At 43.4% G+C, this 12,001-nt stretch overlaps 2 protein-coding genes and 4 non-coding genes across 7 annotated transcripts; all 6 read left to right on the top strand.

The window, feature by feature from the left end:
- The first annotated feature begins 514 nt into the window (after positions 1 to 514).
- On the top strand, positions 515 to 4,073 carry Rpl17 (ribosomal protein L17). Its single transcript, XM_008828658.2, has 7 exons — positions 515 to 568; positions 1,270 to 1,322; positions 1,417 to 1,457; positions 1,970 to 2,104; positions 2,330 to 2,428; positions 3,419 to 3,610; positions 3,993 to 4,073. Exons 2-7 carry the CDS (start codon positions 1,283 to 1,285, stop codon positions 4,038 to 4,040), a joined length of 555 nt encoding a protein of 184 aa, XP_008826880.1. The 5' UTR covers positions 515 to 568; positions 1,270 to 1,282; the 3' UTR covers positions 4,041 to 4,073.
- Positions 1,131 to 1,196, top strand: LOC115069543. The gene has a single exon (XR_003848797.1). It is a non-coding gene; the product is annotated as a small nucleolar RNA SNORD58 (small nucleolar RNA).
- LOC115069540 lies at positions 1,516 to 1,580 on the top strand. Its single transcript, XR_003848794.1, has one exon. It is a non-coding gene; the product is annotated as a small nucleolar RNA SNORD58 (small nucleolar RNA).
- LOC115069541 lies at positions 2,194 to 2,258 on the top strand. The gene has a single exon (XR_003848795.1). It is a non-coding gene; the product is annotated as a small nucleolar RNA SNORD58 (small nucleolar RNA).
- LOC115069542 lies at positions 3,658 to 3,721 on the top strand. Its single transcript, XR_003848796.1, has one exon. It is a non-coding gene; the product is annotated as a small nucleolar RNA SNORD58 (small nucleolar RNA).
- Positions 4,074 to 6,012: 1,939 nt separating the features above from the next.
- CUNH18orf32 (chromosome unknown C18orf32 homolog) lies at positions 6,013 to 11,119 on the top strand. 2 transcript variants are annotated; one of them, XM_008828659.3, is made up of 3 exons: positions 6,013 to 6,105; positions 9,182 to 9,363; positions 10,476 to 11,119. In XM_008828659.3, exons 2-3 carry the CDS (start codon positions 9,199 to 9,201, stop codon positions 10,539 to 10,541), a joined length of 231 nt encoding a protein of 76 aa, XP_008826881.1. In that variant the 5' UTR covers positions 6,013 to 6,105; positions 9,182 to 9,198; the 3' UTR covers positions 10,542 to 11,119. The 2 variants fall into 2 exon arrangements, with proteins under 2 accessions (XP_008826881.1, XP_008826882.1); XM_008828660.2 differs by having other exon boundaries at positions 6,061 to 6,248.
- Positions 11,120 to 12,001: the final 882 nt, after the last annotated feature.

Raw genomic sequence — 12,001 nt, forward strand, 5'->3', positions numbered from 1 at the left:
GATAGATAGATAGATAGATAGATAGATAGATAGATAGATAGATAGATAGATAGATAGATAGATAGATAGATAGATAGATAGATAAAATCTTTTTGAGACAGGATCTCCCTGTAGCCCCAGCTGTTCTGGAACTCATTATGTAGAGCAGGATGGCCTTGAACTCCTGGAGATCCGCCTGCTTCTGTCTTTCAAGTGTTGGGACTAGAGACCTGCGCTGTCACGCCCGGTAATGTCTTTTTTTTTTTTTGTCTGCCTTTTATCTTGATTGACCATTTACAAGCCAACTTCGGCGGCTTCATGATCACAAAATCAGATCTACTAAATTTCACATTCATTTCCAATAATGTGTCCTATGCTTCAAGCCCACTTTGAATTTACTGGTATTTAAAGCCCATAACTTTATTTCTGATTTTCGGACATTCTAAAAGTATTCCACATTCCCTTTTTACGTCCCCCAACCCCCCCCCCTTCCGATCGCGTTTCCGCCGCAGGAAGCCTCGCGAGAAGTCGACTTTTCATGAGTTCTCCCAGGATCCCTCGCGCTTCCTCTTCCTGTAAGCCGCTCAAGGTGAGTGTTTCTTCTTGTTGCGCTCTCCGTTTTCAATCCTCCGCCATCGCTGCCATCCTGGCCTTGAGGGTCAGCGGCGTCGCTGCCCCTGAGAGCTGGGCCCTAAGGCTGCGAGTCCCGACGTCAGGCGGCGGCGTTCTGTGCGGGAGGATGTGGTGGCGCACCCTCCCTGGAGCCCGGGCAAGAGCAGTCCTCTGGGATGCAGAGCAGCATGAAGTCTGGCGGACCCGGGCTCGGCGTTCTGCAAGAGAGTCGGCCGAGATCGCGCGTGTTTGTAGCGGCGCCGTAGAGCCGATACTCCTCGGCTTAGTGCTGCGGTACCTGGCGGCCCTTAACGTGGCTGATAGGCCAGGCGTCTGCACGACAGGGACGTTGGGGCGAAAGGGATCCATAGAGGTTTGTAGAGGGCTCGGTCGTGCTTCTGCGTCATTGCGGTTACCGAGGAGCCGGGGTTGGGTGGTAACGAGGCTGAGTCCCAAAGGGGAGGGCACGTGTGCCTTGAGCTTCATGTAAGCTGCATGGTGCTGATGGGCAGATTAAGAGAAAATAAAGGAAAAGACGGCTGCTATGCCGCCATTTCTTGGGACACCTTTGGATTCACCGTGAAAACGATGATTCTCTGAGCAGCTGTTGGTAGCATTAATAACGCGTTTGAATGGCATTAGTTACTGGCTGATAATTTAGGATTTGTTCCTTTCCAGGTGACCTGTGAAAATGGTTCGTTACTCTCTTGACCCAGAAAACCCTACAAAATGTGAGTGGAAAGAACCTAGAACTGTTGCTTTACTGACAAGGGCGCAGTGCAACAAAAAAAATCAACCTCTCTGTTTTTCTTTTAAATTTTCTAGCATGCAAATCAAGAGGTTCCAACCTTCGTGTTCACTTTAAGGTAAGGAATAATGGTAATTATAGAGTTGTACTTGCTCCTGCATTTCTTTTAAAGGTAGCTGCAGTGATGCCCTTCTTAGGACACCTTTGGATTTACCATGAAAATTAACACATTCTGAGCAGCAACCTTTTATAAGTTGATCATTTGCCGGGCGTGGTGATACACACCTTTAATCCCAGCACTGGGGCAGCTGTATAAATTGTTCATTGGGGTATAAGTGCTTTGATTTCATGTTTGTGGTCCTGAGTAAAACAGTTGACATTGCAACATAATGGAATATAGATTTATTTATTTATCTGTATGGGTGTGTGAATTTAAGATCCCCCAAACACTTGCATGCAGTGCCTGCAGAGGTCAGAAGAGAGCCATCATATCCCCTGGAACTGGAGTTACAAGGACCCTAAATTGAGATATTTTATGGTGGAATTAGTGAAAATGAGGATTTCTAAGTATCATATCCCCTATCTTTAGAAACCAAAACTTTGACACTATTAAATACTTTCTCATATCAGAACACACGTGAAACTGCCCAGGCCATCAAGGGTATGCATATCCGAAAAGCCACCAAGTATCTGAAAGATGTCACTTTAAAGAAGCAGTGTGTGCCATTCCGGCGCTATAACGGTGGAGTTGGTAGGTGTGCCCAGGTGAGAATTCTTTAGTGCTATTCAAAAATTATAAGAGGTAATTGGGTGGGACCATGGGGACTAAGATCTCCCTTTTATTAGAGTTTCGGTTGCTGTGATGACATTCTTAGGACACCTTTGGATTAACCATGAAATAAATCGTGTTCTGAGCAGCCTTGACAAAGTTCTTCCTGGCTCAATTTTTTTAGCAAAGAAAATGACTGCTTCATTTCCACTTTCTTTCAGGCCAAACAGTGGGGTTGGACACAAGGTCGGTGGCCCAAAAAGAGTGCTGAATTTTTGCTGCACATGCTTAAAAATGCAGAAAGTAATGCTGAACTGAAGGTACCAAAGCCATTAGTATCTTTTATATGCACCTTTGATGCTTTTTTTCAGATGTGTGCTCTTAAATAGCTTACTCTGAATTGTCTCGTAGAAACTGGTGTGTCTAGTACAATAAACTTTTCATAAAGGTGTACATAAGCATGGTGGGCTTCATAATTGTGTGGTTTCCCTTACCTTACAAGTGCTGCAAAAGAAATGTTTTCCTGGTATGGGGATATGAAACTTGTAAGTACGCATCCAGGCCCATTTCTGGGTTCGGTCCCCAGCACCCCAAGAGAAATTTTCTTTTACTTTCTGTGACGGGTGTTTTTGCTAATGTGATTGTGAAAATGGCTGCCTTAGGATTAATGGGGTTTTGTGTGTCCTTTGTTGTGGGGTTGTTTTTTTATGTTTGTTTTGTTTTTTGAGTCAGGGTCACCCTGTAGCCCCCCCCCCGTTTGCTTTTGAAGTTTTTTTTCCAAGCAAGATTTTGCCCCTTCTTCCACTTTTACACCTTAAAAAAAAAAAAAAAAAAAAAACTAGGGGCCAAGCATGGTGGCACACACCTTTAATCCCAGCACTTGGGAGGCAGAGGCAGGTGAATCTGAGTTTGAGGCCAGCCTGGTCTATATGAGTTCCAGGACAGGTGGGGCTACAAGGAGACCTTGTCTCAAAAAGACCAAAAAAAAGGAAAAGCAGTTGCATACATTGCAAGAAGGTTGATGACTGGGCTGTGACTGTACCCACCTATGGCCCTTTAGGGAGACCACTTACAGGCAACATAGCACTATTAATACCTGAAATTAGGGTTGCTTTTCACAAATGATTTCATTAAGATGGGGACTTGGGTGATTTCTTGGAATAGTGTTTCTAAGATGCTACCTGAAACCAGGTGTGGCAGCACTTGGTAAGTAGGGGTAGGAGGATAGTTAATGGGCCAGCCTGGGATACATGAAACCTTGTCTCAAATACAATAAAGATGTACACAAAATGATTTTCCCCCTTTTCCAGGGTTTAGATGTAGACTCTCTGGTCATTGAACATATCCAGGTGAACAAATCGCCCAAAATGCGCCGCAGAACTTACAGAGCTCATGGTCGCATTAACCCGTACATGAGCTCCCCCTGCCATATCGAAATGATCCTCACTGAAAAGGAACAAATTGTTCCTAAGCCTGAAGAGGAAGTTGCACAAAAGAAAAAGGTAATTTCCTTAACAGATTTTGTGTATACTACTAGAAAGGTTGGTGGTTGCTGTGATGACTATCTTAGGACACCTTTGGAATAGCCATGAAAGAAAACTGTTCTGAGCAACCCTTTTTGCCTACTTTGTTTTTCATCCTGTGGCATAAGGCCCACCGGTTTTATCTGTGGTCTGCCTAGATTTCTATATCCATTTCAGACATGCCCCAAGATCTAATGTCCTCTTTGGTTGAACACGTCTCCCTTAGAACAAAGGAATTTAACCTTTTTTGTTCTGTAGTCTCTACCAGTTGGGCTCTTGGTTTCCTTCTGCATAAATTTGAATCCTCCCAAGATTCAATAGTTTCCTTCTAGAACACTGATCTTTTCATTTTTTTCCTCAGATATCCCAGAAGAAACTGAAGAAACAAAAACTTATGGCACGGGAATAAATTGAGCATAAAATAAACCCAGATAAAAGTAAATAGCTGTTGGTCATCTTTCTTTGCAAGCATTTTAGTGTTCTCATGAGATCAAATGATGGCTGAGTATGAGTGTGATGCCTGCATGTGTGCAAGTGTACCCATATTGTGCAGTGCCAGGGGACACGAGGGTGTCAGATCCCCTAGAACTGGAGAGTTACAAAGGATTGTTAGCCATCATGTGGGTCCTGGAATTTAAACCCAGGTCTTATGCAAAAATCTATCCAGCCCCCAAAACAGCTTTTTTAAATTTATATTTTCAGTCATAAACACACTGAAGAGGATACGGAGGTAACAAAAACAGGCTATTGGCAGTTATAAAAGTTAAAATGAGCCTGTTGGGGTGCATGCAAATGTGTTTAGGCCAGAAGTTGCATATTTACAGGAATGAAATTGTCAAGAACATTTTGAGTTAGGCTTTCTTGAATTTGCATTTAATGATCTGTTGTGTAGAAGACCACAGCTATTATAATGTTCATTCCAGGGCCTTTTAGGTATGTGGTATAACTGCAGTATCCTTTTGGGGAAGGAGAAGGATTTCATCACTACAGATCCTAATAAGTGGTTTTGTTGGAACAGGATCTTCCTGTCGCCCCACCTGGCCTGGGACTTGATATGTAGACCAGGCTGACTTCAGATTCAGAGTGCCTGGGTTAAGTGTCACCATGCCCACCTGAGGTGTAAATTATTTTATGTGTAGGGTATGCTTTGTGTACATGCCAAGAAGGTGGCTAGAAGTGTACCTTGAGCTGTAGTTAACAGTTGTGCATCTCCCATGTGGGTTCTGGGAGCTAAACCAATGCTCTTAAGCTCTAAACCTCTCCAGCACTTAAAATCTATTTTAAATTGTGTGCATGTGTATGTCCCTCACTTTTTTTTAAAGGCTGGAGAGATGACTCAGCATCTAAGCACATAACTCTTAAAAGGACTGGAGTTGTTACGCCAGCTTCGTGGGATCTGATGCCCTCTTCAGGCTTCCATGGGACACCACCTTAACACATGACACAACATTCATGAAATAAAGTCTTAGTTACCAGATTGACTTTGTTTTTGGGTCTTAGTCGGGGTCTCCCTGTATCCTCTTGAGCTCACTATGTAGACCAAGTCTGTCTCCCAAGTTAACTGCATCCTGTAAAAGCCTCCCAAGGAGCCAGGGTTTGCACTAAACCTTTAAGGAATGCATCCACTGACTACCTCATAAAGAAAACCTGTCATCACTGCATCCCTAAACTTCTTTTGCCTGCTTGGAACATTTGATTAAAATGCCTTTTGTCACTGGCTTTCACAGCGCATTTCAGTTTGTGTATCAATGGTAGTTGGGGGGGGGCTTATCAGTTGAACATCGGGTCATGTTTTGCTATTAGAAATGGTGCTTCTTGCGAACTTGTATGTTTACTTTCTCGTGGGTGTAAGTCCAAGTCAGGATAACCTTAATACTTGTGTCAGGCATTTTCAGGGAGGCTGCATGGTTGAATTAGTAGGGGATAATGGTTCCAAATTCACAACCTCACCAACAGACCCGTCTGGTATAGCTTCCTAGTGGGTGAAATGGTAAGAAGCTGTGTTTGAGTGCTGGAAACAACCCAAACCCAGATGTTTAGTAAACTAAATTTGCCTGCCTTGAATAGAAAATACCTAAATTTGCAAGTCGTTCTGATCCACAACTGTAATCCCAGCATCTATGGAGACTGACCAGAATTGTGAGTTCAAGGCCAGCCTGAGCTACACAGTGAAACCATCTTAAAGCTCAAAAATAACCTCGCTTAGTTAGAAAATGGCCTATCCGAACCTGAAAACGCCCTATCAGGAGCGAGGGCCTTGTCGGGTGGTCAGGCCAGGGCAGGCATTACCGCAGATTTCCCTCCCCAGCCCAGCGGAGTAGCTCCAGAAGTCGGGCGAGTCCTGTTTGCGTCATCGTAGTCCTTTGCGTGCCTTGGCTGACGTGTGCGTCTTTGTCGGCCCTTGGGCCTGCCATTGGCTGCTTGCGGCCCAGCCCTCCGGAAGCGCCGGCATTGCTGTGGGCGTCGCGGTGGTGGTGAGTGGTTGCGGCTCCGGCTCGGGTTCGCAGCGGGCGGGACCAGTCGGCGACACTCGGGGTCTCGGGGTCCCCCGTCCTTGCCCGCCCCCCCACGGGTCTGGCCTCCTAGACGGTTTGCTTCAAGTCCTTGGACCGGCTCGGTGGGTGGCCCTCCCTCCGTGGACTCCAGCTGTTCGCTCATTTCTCCCATTTTCCGTGACCACTTCCGGCTTCTTCGGTCGGTCGCTCCGCGTCCCTACCTGGGCAGTCCCTCGTGGATCCCGGCCGGTCCTCTGTCCTTTTGTCCTGTACCGAGCGAAAGGATCATGTGACGTAAAGTGGTAGTCTGCAATGCCAGCTTCTAGATTTTTCCGTCCCATTTTCCACAGTCAGAAATAAAACTCCATTAGTTGGATTAGGAAACAATTCTGTATCTTCCTTATTAGTGGCACTGGTTCTTGGGAGTTTATTTACAGCATAACGTGTACGAATTTAGTTTAAAACACCAAGTACAAAAAATAAAAATGACAATTAAGGATTGCTACACCGATGTTTACCGTGCTGGTACCATTATTAGTTGTTTGAAAGGGATTACTTGGTTTAGAAGGCTTGGAAAAAGGGGAAGAAGTTAAGGTGAGACGCTTGAGGTTGGAAATCGGTACTGAGAATTCTGGTTTTAGCTTGCTATAGTACCTTTGTGAACTATGGACAGGTTCCTGCGTTTTTGAGTGCTCTACCATTGAGCTACATCTCCTAATCCTCCCCACCCCCCTTAAACTTCAGGGAGGGTTGTTAGCCATTTGAGTGCTGAGAACCGAACCCCAATTCTCCAGAAGAGCATTAAGTGCAACTTAACCACAGAGCTGTCTCCCCTGCCCTGTTGTGGGACTTTTAAAAGGGTGCAAAACCTAAAGGCAATCACCTATTGGGCTCTAAGTATCCGTGGCTAAGAATAATAATTCTTAGAAAATGTTGAAAAAGAACGTCTATGTAAAAGATGTATTTTTAATTTTTTTATGTGTATGAGTGTTTTAGCTTCATGTATATATGCATGCCATGTGCATGCAATTCCTGTGGAGGCGCTGGAGTTACAGGAGGTTGTGAGCTACTCAGTGTGAATGCTAGGAACCAAACTTGAGTCCTCTGTGCTCCTAACTAGTTACCTACATCTGCAGTCCCCAGCTTCCTGTTTTTTTAAGGTCTTCCATCCTAATATATATAGTCCTAGTCTTAACAGGCTAAAAGTTTTTGTAAATTTAAGAGATTTTGAGACCCAAGCAGAAGCAGGCAGATATTTGTGATATCAAGGCAAGCCTGGGTCACATAGTGTGCTCCAGGCCAGCTAGGGCTACGTGGAGATCAGGTCTCAAAAAAAAAAAAAGAATACTATTAAAAGTATTAACCTTTAGAAATGGACAACTTACATAATACTGAATAAATTTTTATTGCTCAGCACACCATCAATTTCTTTTTTTTTTTTTCCTTTTTTTTTTTTTTTTTTTTTTTTTTTTTTTTTTTAGTTTCCCTCTAGCCCCAGCTGGCCTGGAACTCACCATGTAGACCAGGCTGGCCTTGAACATGCAGAGATCGTCTGCCTCGGCCTCCCCAGTGCTGGGATTAAAGGTGTGCACCACCACACCTGGCTTATCAATTATTTCTTAAAAAGAAAAGCAAGGTTGCCAGGCAGGCCTAGTGGCACATGTGTAATTAGCACTTGGGAGGCTCAGGAAAAGGAGCTGCAATCCCAGGACCCTGTCTTACAAAAGAGAAAACAGGTCTTGCAGAGATCGTCTGCCTCGGCCTCCCCAGTGCTGGGATTAAAGGTGTGCACCACCACACCTGGCTTATCAATTATTTCTTAAAAAGAAAAGCAAGGTTGCCAGGCAGGCCTAGTGGCACATGTGTAATTAGCACTTGGGAGGCTCAGGAAAAGGAGCTGCAATCCCAGGACCCTGTCTTACAAAAGAGAAAACAGGTCTGGGATATAGATCAGGGTAGAGTGTTACCTCTCATGCACCCTGGATTCCATCCCCAGCACTGAAAAAAAGAGAAGAGTTTTTACCTAGGAAAGTCTAGCTGATTGTAGATTAGAAGTCTTCCAAAGTGGTAAGTGGCATCTTCATGAATTTTAAATTTCGTATTACAGAATTTACTTTTAACGTTGTTCAGTTAGCTAATTGATACTGTCAGTCCCTGAAGATTGAGACTTGGGACTTAATTCATACTAAGTGCACCCCACACTTAACTGGAATATAAGCCAATGTTTTTCTTTATAGAGCATCAAGCCTTGTGTGTGTGTGTGTGTGTGACCACTGTGCCTATATGGAGATCAGAGGATGACTTGCAAGACTTGTTTCTTTCCTATTTTGTGGGTCTGGGGTATTGAATTCAGGCTAGGCATCAGACACCTTTACCCACTGAGCCAACTCAATGGCCCTCTCCCTGAGTTTGAGAAATAAATGCGTTGGTATATGTAGACTGCCTACTACTTTGTACATGTCAGTGTCTTTTCAAAAAAAAAATTTAAACTAATTTTGTGTGTACGGTTGTGCATGTGGTGGCATGCATGTGGTAGGTAGAGGACAACCTGCAGGAGTCGGTTCTCCTTCCACCATATGAGTCCCAGGGATTAAACTCAGGTCCTTAGGCTTGGTGACTGATGCCTTTATCCACTGAGCCATCTCTCCAGCCAGAATGTTAGCTTTTGTCATCAATTTTTTTGGGAGGTGGGGGCATTTTGAGATAGGGTCTCCATGTAGCCCTAGCTGGCTTGGTACTTGCTATGTAGACCTGTAGCTCTCACAGAGATCCATCCACCTCTGCCTCCTGAGTAAGTGCTGGGATTAAAAGCATATGCCACCACACTAAGCATATCATTAAATTTTTGATGGAGGAACTGGAAAAGTTTGGATGCTGACATCTCACTATTCATGTCCATTCACCTATTCATTTATCTTAGAAATAGAAACATTTTGGTTGATAAATAGTAAATCTTCACTGTAGAAATAGTATTTTCTTTCATATCTATTGTAGTCTTTCAGTCACTAATCTAGAGTGAACTAATTTTTCTCCTCACCCGTATTAATGGTTTCAGAGCTCAAGCCTGGGACAATGGTGTGCATTCCTTGTATCGTCATTCCAGTTCTGCTGTGGATCTTCAAAAAATTCCTGGAGCCTTACATATACCCTTTTGTGTCCCCTATTGTCAGTCGTATGTGGCCTAAAAAGACCACACAAGAATCCAGTGATAAAGATGAAAGCAAAGTAGACTGCAAGGTAAGAACATCCATGAGCCTGAAGAAAGGCAGGCGTAAGGGTTTGGGACTATGTCTTGATTTTATTTATTTGCTTGATTTTTTGTGTTTTACCTGCATGTATGTAAGTGTACTATGTGTATGTAGTACCTGTGGAGACCAGAAGAGGGTATTAGATCTCATAGAACTGGAGTTATAAATGGTTGTTAGCTACCATGTGGGTGCTGGGAACCAAACCCATGTTCTCTGCAAGAGCAGCCAGTGCTCTTAACCCCTGAACTGTGTTTCCAGTCCCTTGATTTTAATAATTAGCATTTGCTCATGAGATTTTAAATATTTATTTATTCATTTTTATACATATGAGTGTTTTGACTGCATGCACCTATGTCATGCAATGCCTTCGGAGACCAGAAGGGGGCATCATATCCCCTGGAACTGGAATTACAGTTAGCTACCGTGCCGATGCTGGGAACTGAACCCTGGTTCTCTGAAAGAGCAGCCAGTACTTGTAACTACTGAGCCATCTCTCCAGCTTTCTTGACCAACAGACCTAGAACTTACTATGTAGACCAGGTTGGCCTCAGTCTCACAGAGATCTGCCTGCCTCTGCCTCCCTAGTGCTGGGATTAAAGGCTTGTGCCACCATGCCTGGCTGACCGTAAGATTTTAAACTAGGTTTAAAATCCACTAGGCAAACACTGTCCCTAAGCTACATCCCTAGCCCCAAACTGAAGGTTTTTTGAAAAGGGAATATTTTAGACAACTTCATGATCTTTAGTTTTGGTGCTTATTTCATTCAACTTGACTGTTCAGCTGTGCAAATTTATTCAACCTGCACATTTATGCAAACAGAATTAGTTCATTCTGAGATTTGTTTTCTGTTTTTTGGTTTTGGGGGTTTTTTTTGGTTTTGGTTTTTTTTTTTTTTTTTTTTTTTTTTTTTTAAGACAGGGTCTCCCTGTAGCCCCACTATGTAGACCACACTGGCCTTGAATTCACAAAGATCCACCTACCTCTGCCTCCCAGTGCTGGGATTAAAGCCATGCACCACCATGCCCAGTTTAAAAGACCTTCTCTTAAATGAGTAGCTTATTTGTTATAATAATTCTTGAATTTTTTTTTTTTTCATTTTAGGGTACAGATGCAAATGGATTACTCACAAAAGAACCAACAGAAGTCCCTGATAAAAAGAAAGACTAATGTGATTCTCTCAAGGGCTCTCAGTTATTTTGCAATGAACCTGATTTATGAATCACCTTCTTTGTCTCTGACCTTTTTTTCTGAGACCAGAATTCTAGATCAGTTTAGCTAATTTACCTGATAAGTAATCAGGAAATATATGGTATTTATATTTAAAATGTATGTAGTTATTTAATGACCTCATTCCCAAGTCCCTTTTTCATTAAAGTAGCTATTGCCACATTGTTAATATGAATACATGGAAGGTTTGTATCAGGAAACATGCCATACTTAAAATCCTTGGGCCTTTAGCATTGTTTCACATGAATTTAGCTGCTGTTTGCTCTTGCTATAGGCTCTTCTAGTGGAGTACATCTTACTGTGAAACAGTACAATTGATGTGAAATATGACAAATACAATTACTGTCAAACAGTGGAGTTTGCCCTTTGAACAGGTATTTATTGCTCTGAGGAAGATGGAAAAGAAGAAACGAGGGGAAACTTCTTTGAAAACTGTAATGTCCATGTCAGTGTCTAATTCAAAAATTCCAATTCTGTTACACTCCTTTTCCTGCTAATGGATTAAATATTCAGTTTAACATGTGTGTCTGTGTCTTTTTTTTTTTTTTTTTAGGTCTTTTGGAGACAGGGTCTCTCTGTAGCCCCAGCTGTCCTGGAACTCACTATGTAGACCAGGGTGGCTTTGAACTCACAGAGATTGCCTCTGCCTCCTGAGTGCTGGGATCAAAGGCTTGCACCACCACGCCCAGCATAGTATCTGTGTCTTTTAGTCTTTGACATTTGAAAATAAAATTTTTTACCAAGTTAACAAAGAAGTTTAGAAGTACACTGGTGTCTGGAGAGAGGACAAACATCAGTTAACTATTTGAATTGTATAAGACAGTCCAAAAGTGAGTGATTTCACCTGACTCAATCTTGCTTAATACAGCAGGAGGTCTGGTCTTTCATCCTGGGCTTCTTCGTTTGAAAGATGAGATAAAGCTGGTCCTGTGACTCAGATCTATTATCCTAGCTGTGGTCACTGCCAGCAGCAGCGCAGCAGCCGTTCCTCTGTTCTCACGGTGTGGAGGCTGCTCTTCTGCTCACCTGGTGCTGAGGCAGCTCTTTTGCTTGCCCTGCACTGCCTCCTGTCGTCATGCTTCTGCCCATCCTGGACCCCAGGGCTGGTGAGGAGACTGTGCCAGTACAGCCGCATTCAGACACAGGAGACCAGGTTCAGTGACGCAGGTCTGATTTATTGTAGGAAGGCACAAGCTTATATAGGGGTAGTGGTCCAATCACAGCACAGCAAATAGGATACCTTATTAGCATAACAGGTTTAGTGTCCTATCACAGCACAGCAAGTAGGATACCTTATTAGCATAACAGACTTAACATCCTATCACAGAATAGCGGGTAGGATGCCTCATTAGCATACTGGGTTTCAGATTACAGAGCCTGGATTCCTGGAAACCACGTGA

Source organism: Nannospalax galili, unplaced genomic scaffold (genome assembly GCF_000622305.1).
Source record: "Nannospalax galili isolate Female #2095 unplaced genomic scaffold, S.galili_v1.0 scaffold2814, whole genome shotgun sequence".
Taxonomy (NCBI): Eukaryota; Metazoa; Chordata; class Mammalia; order Rodentia; family Spalacidae; genus Nannospalax; species Nannospalax galili.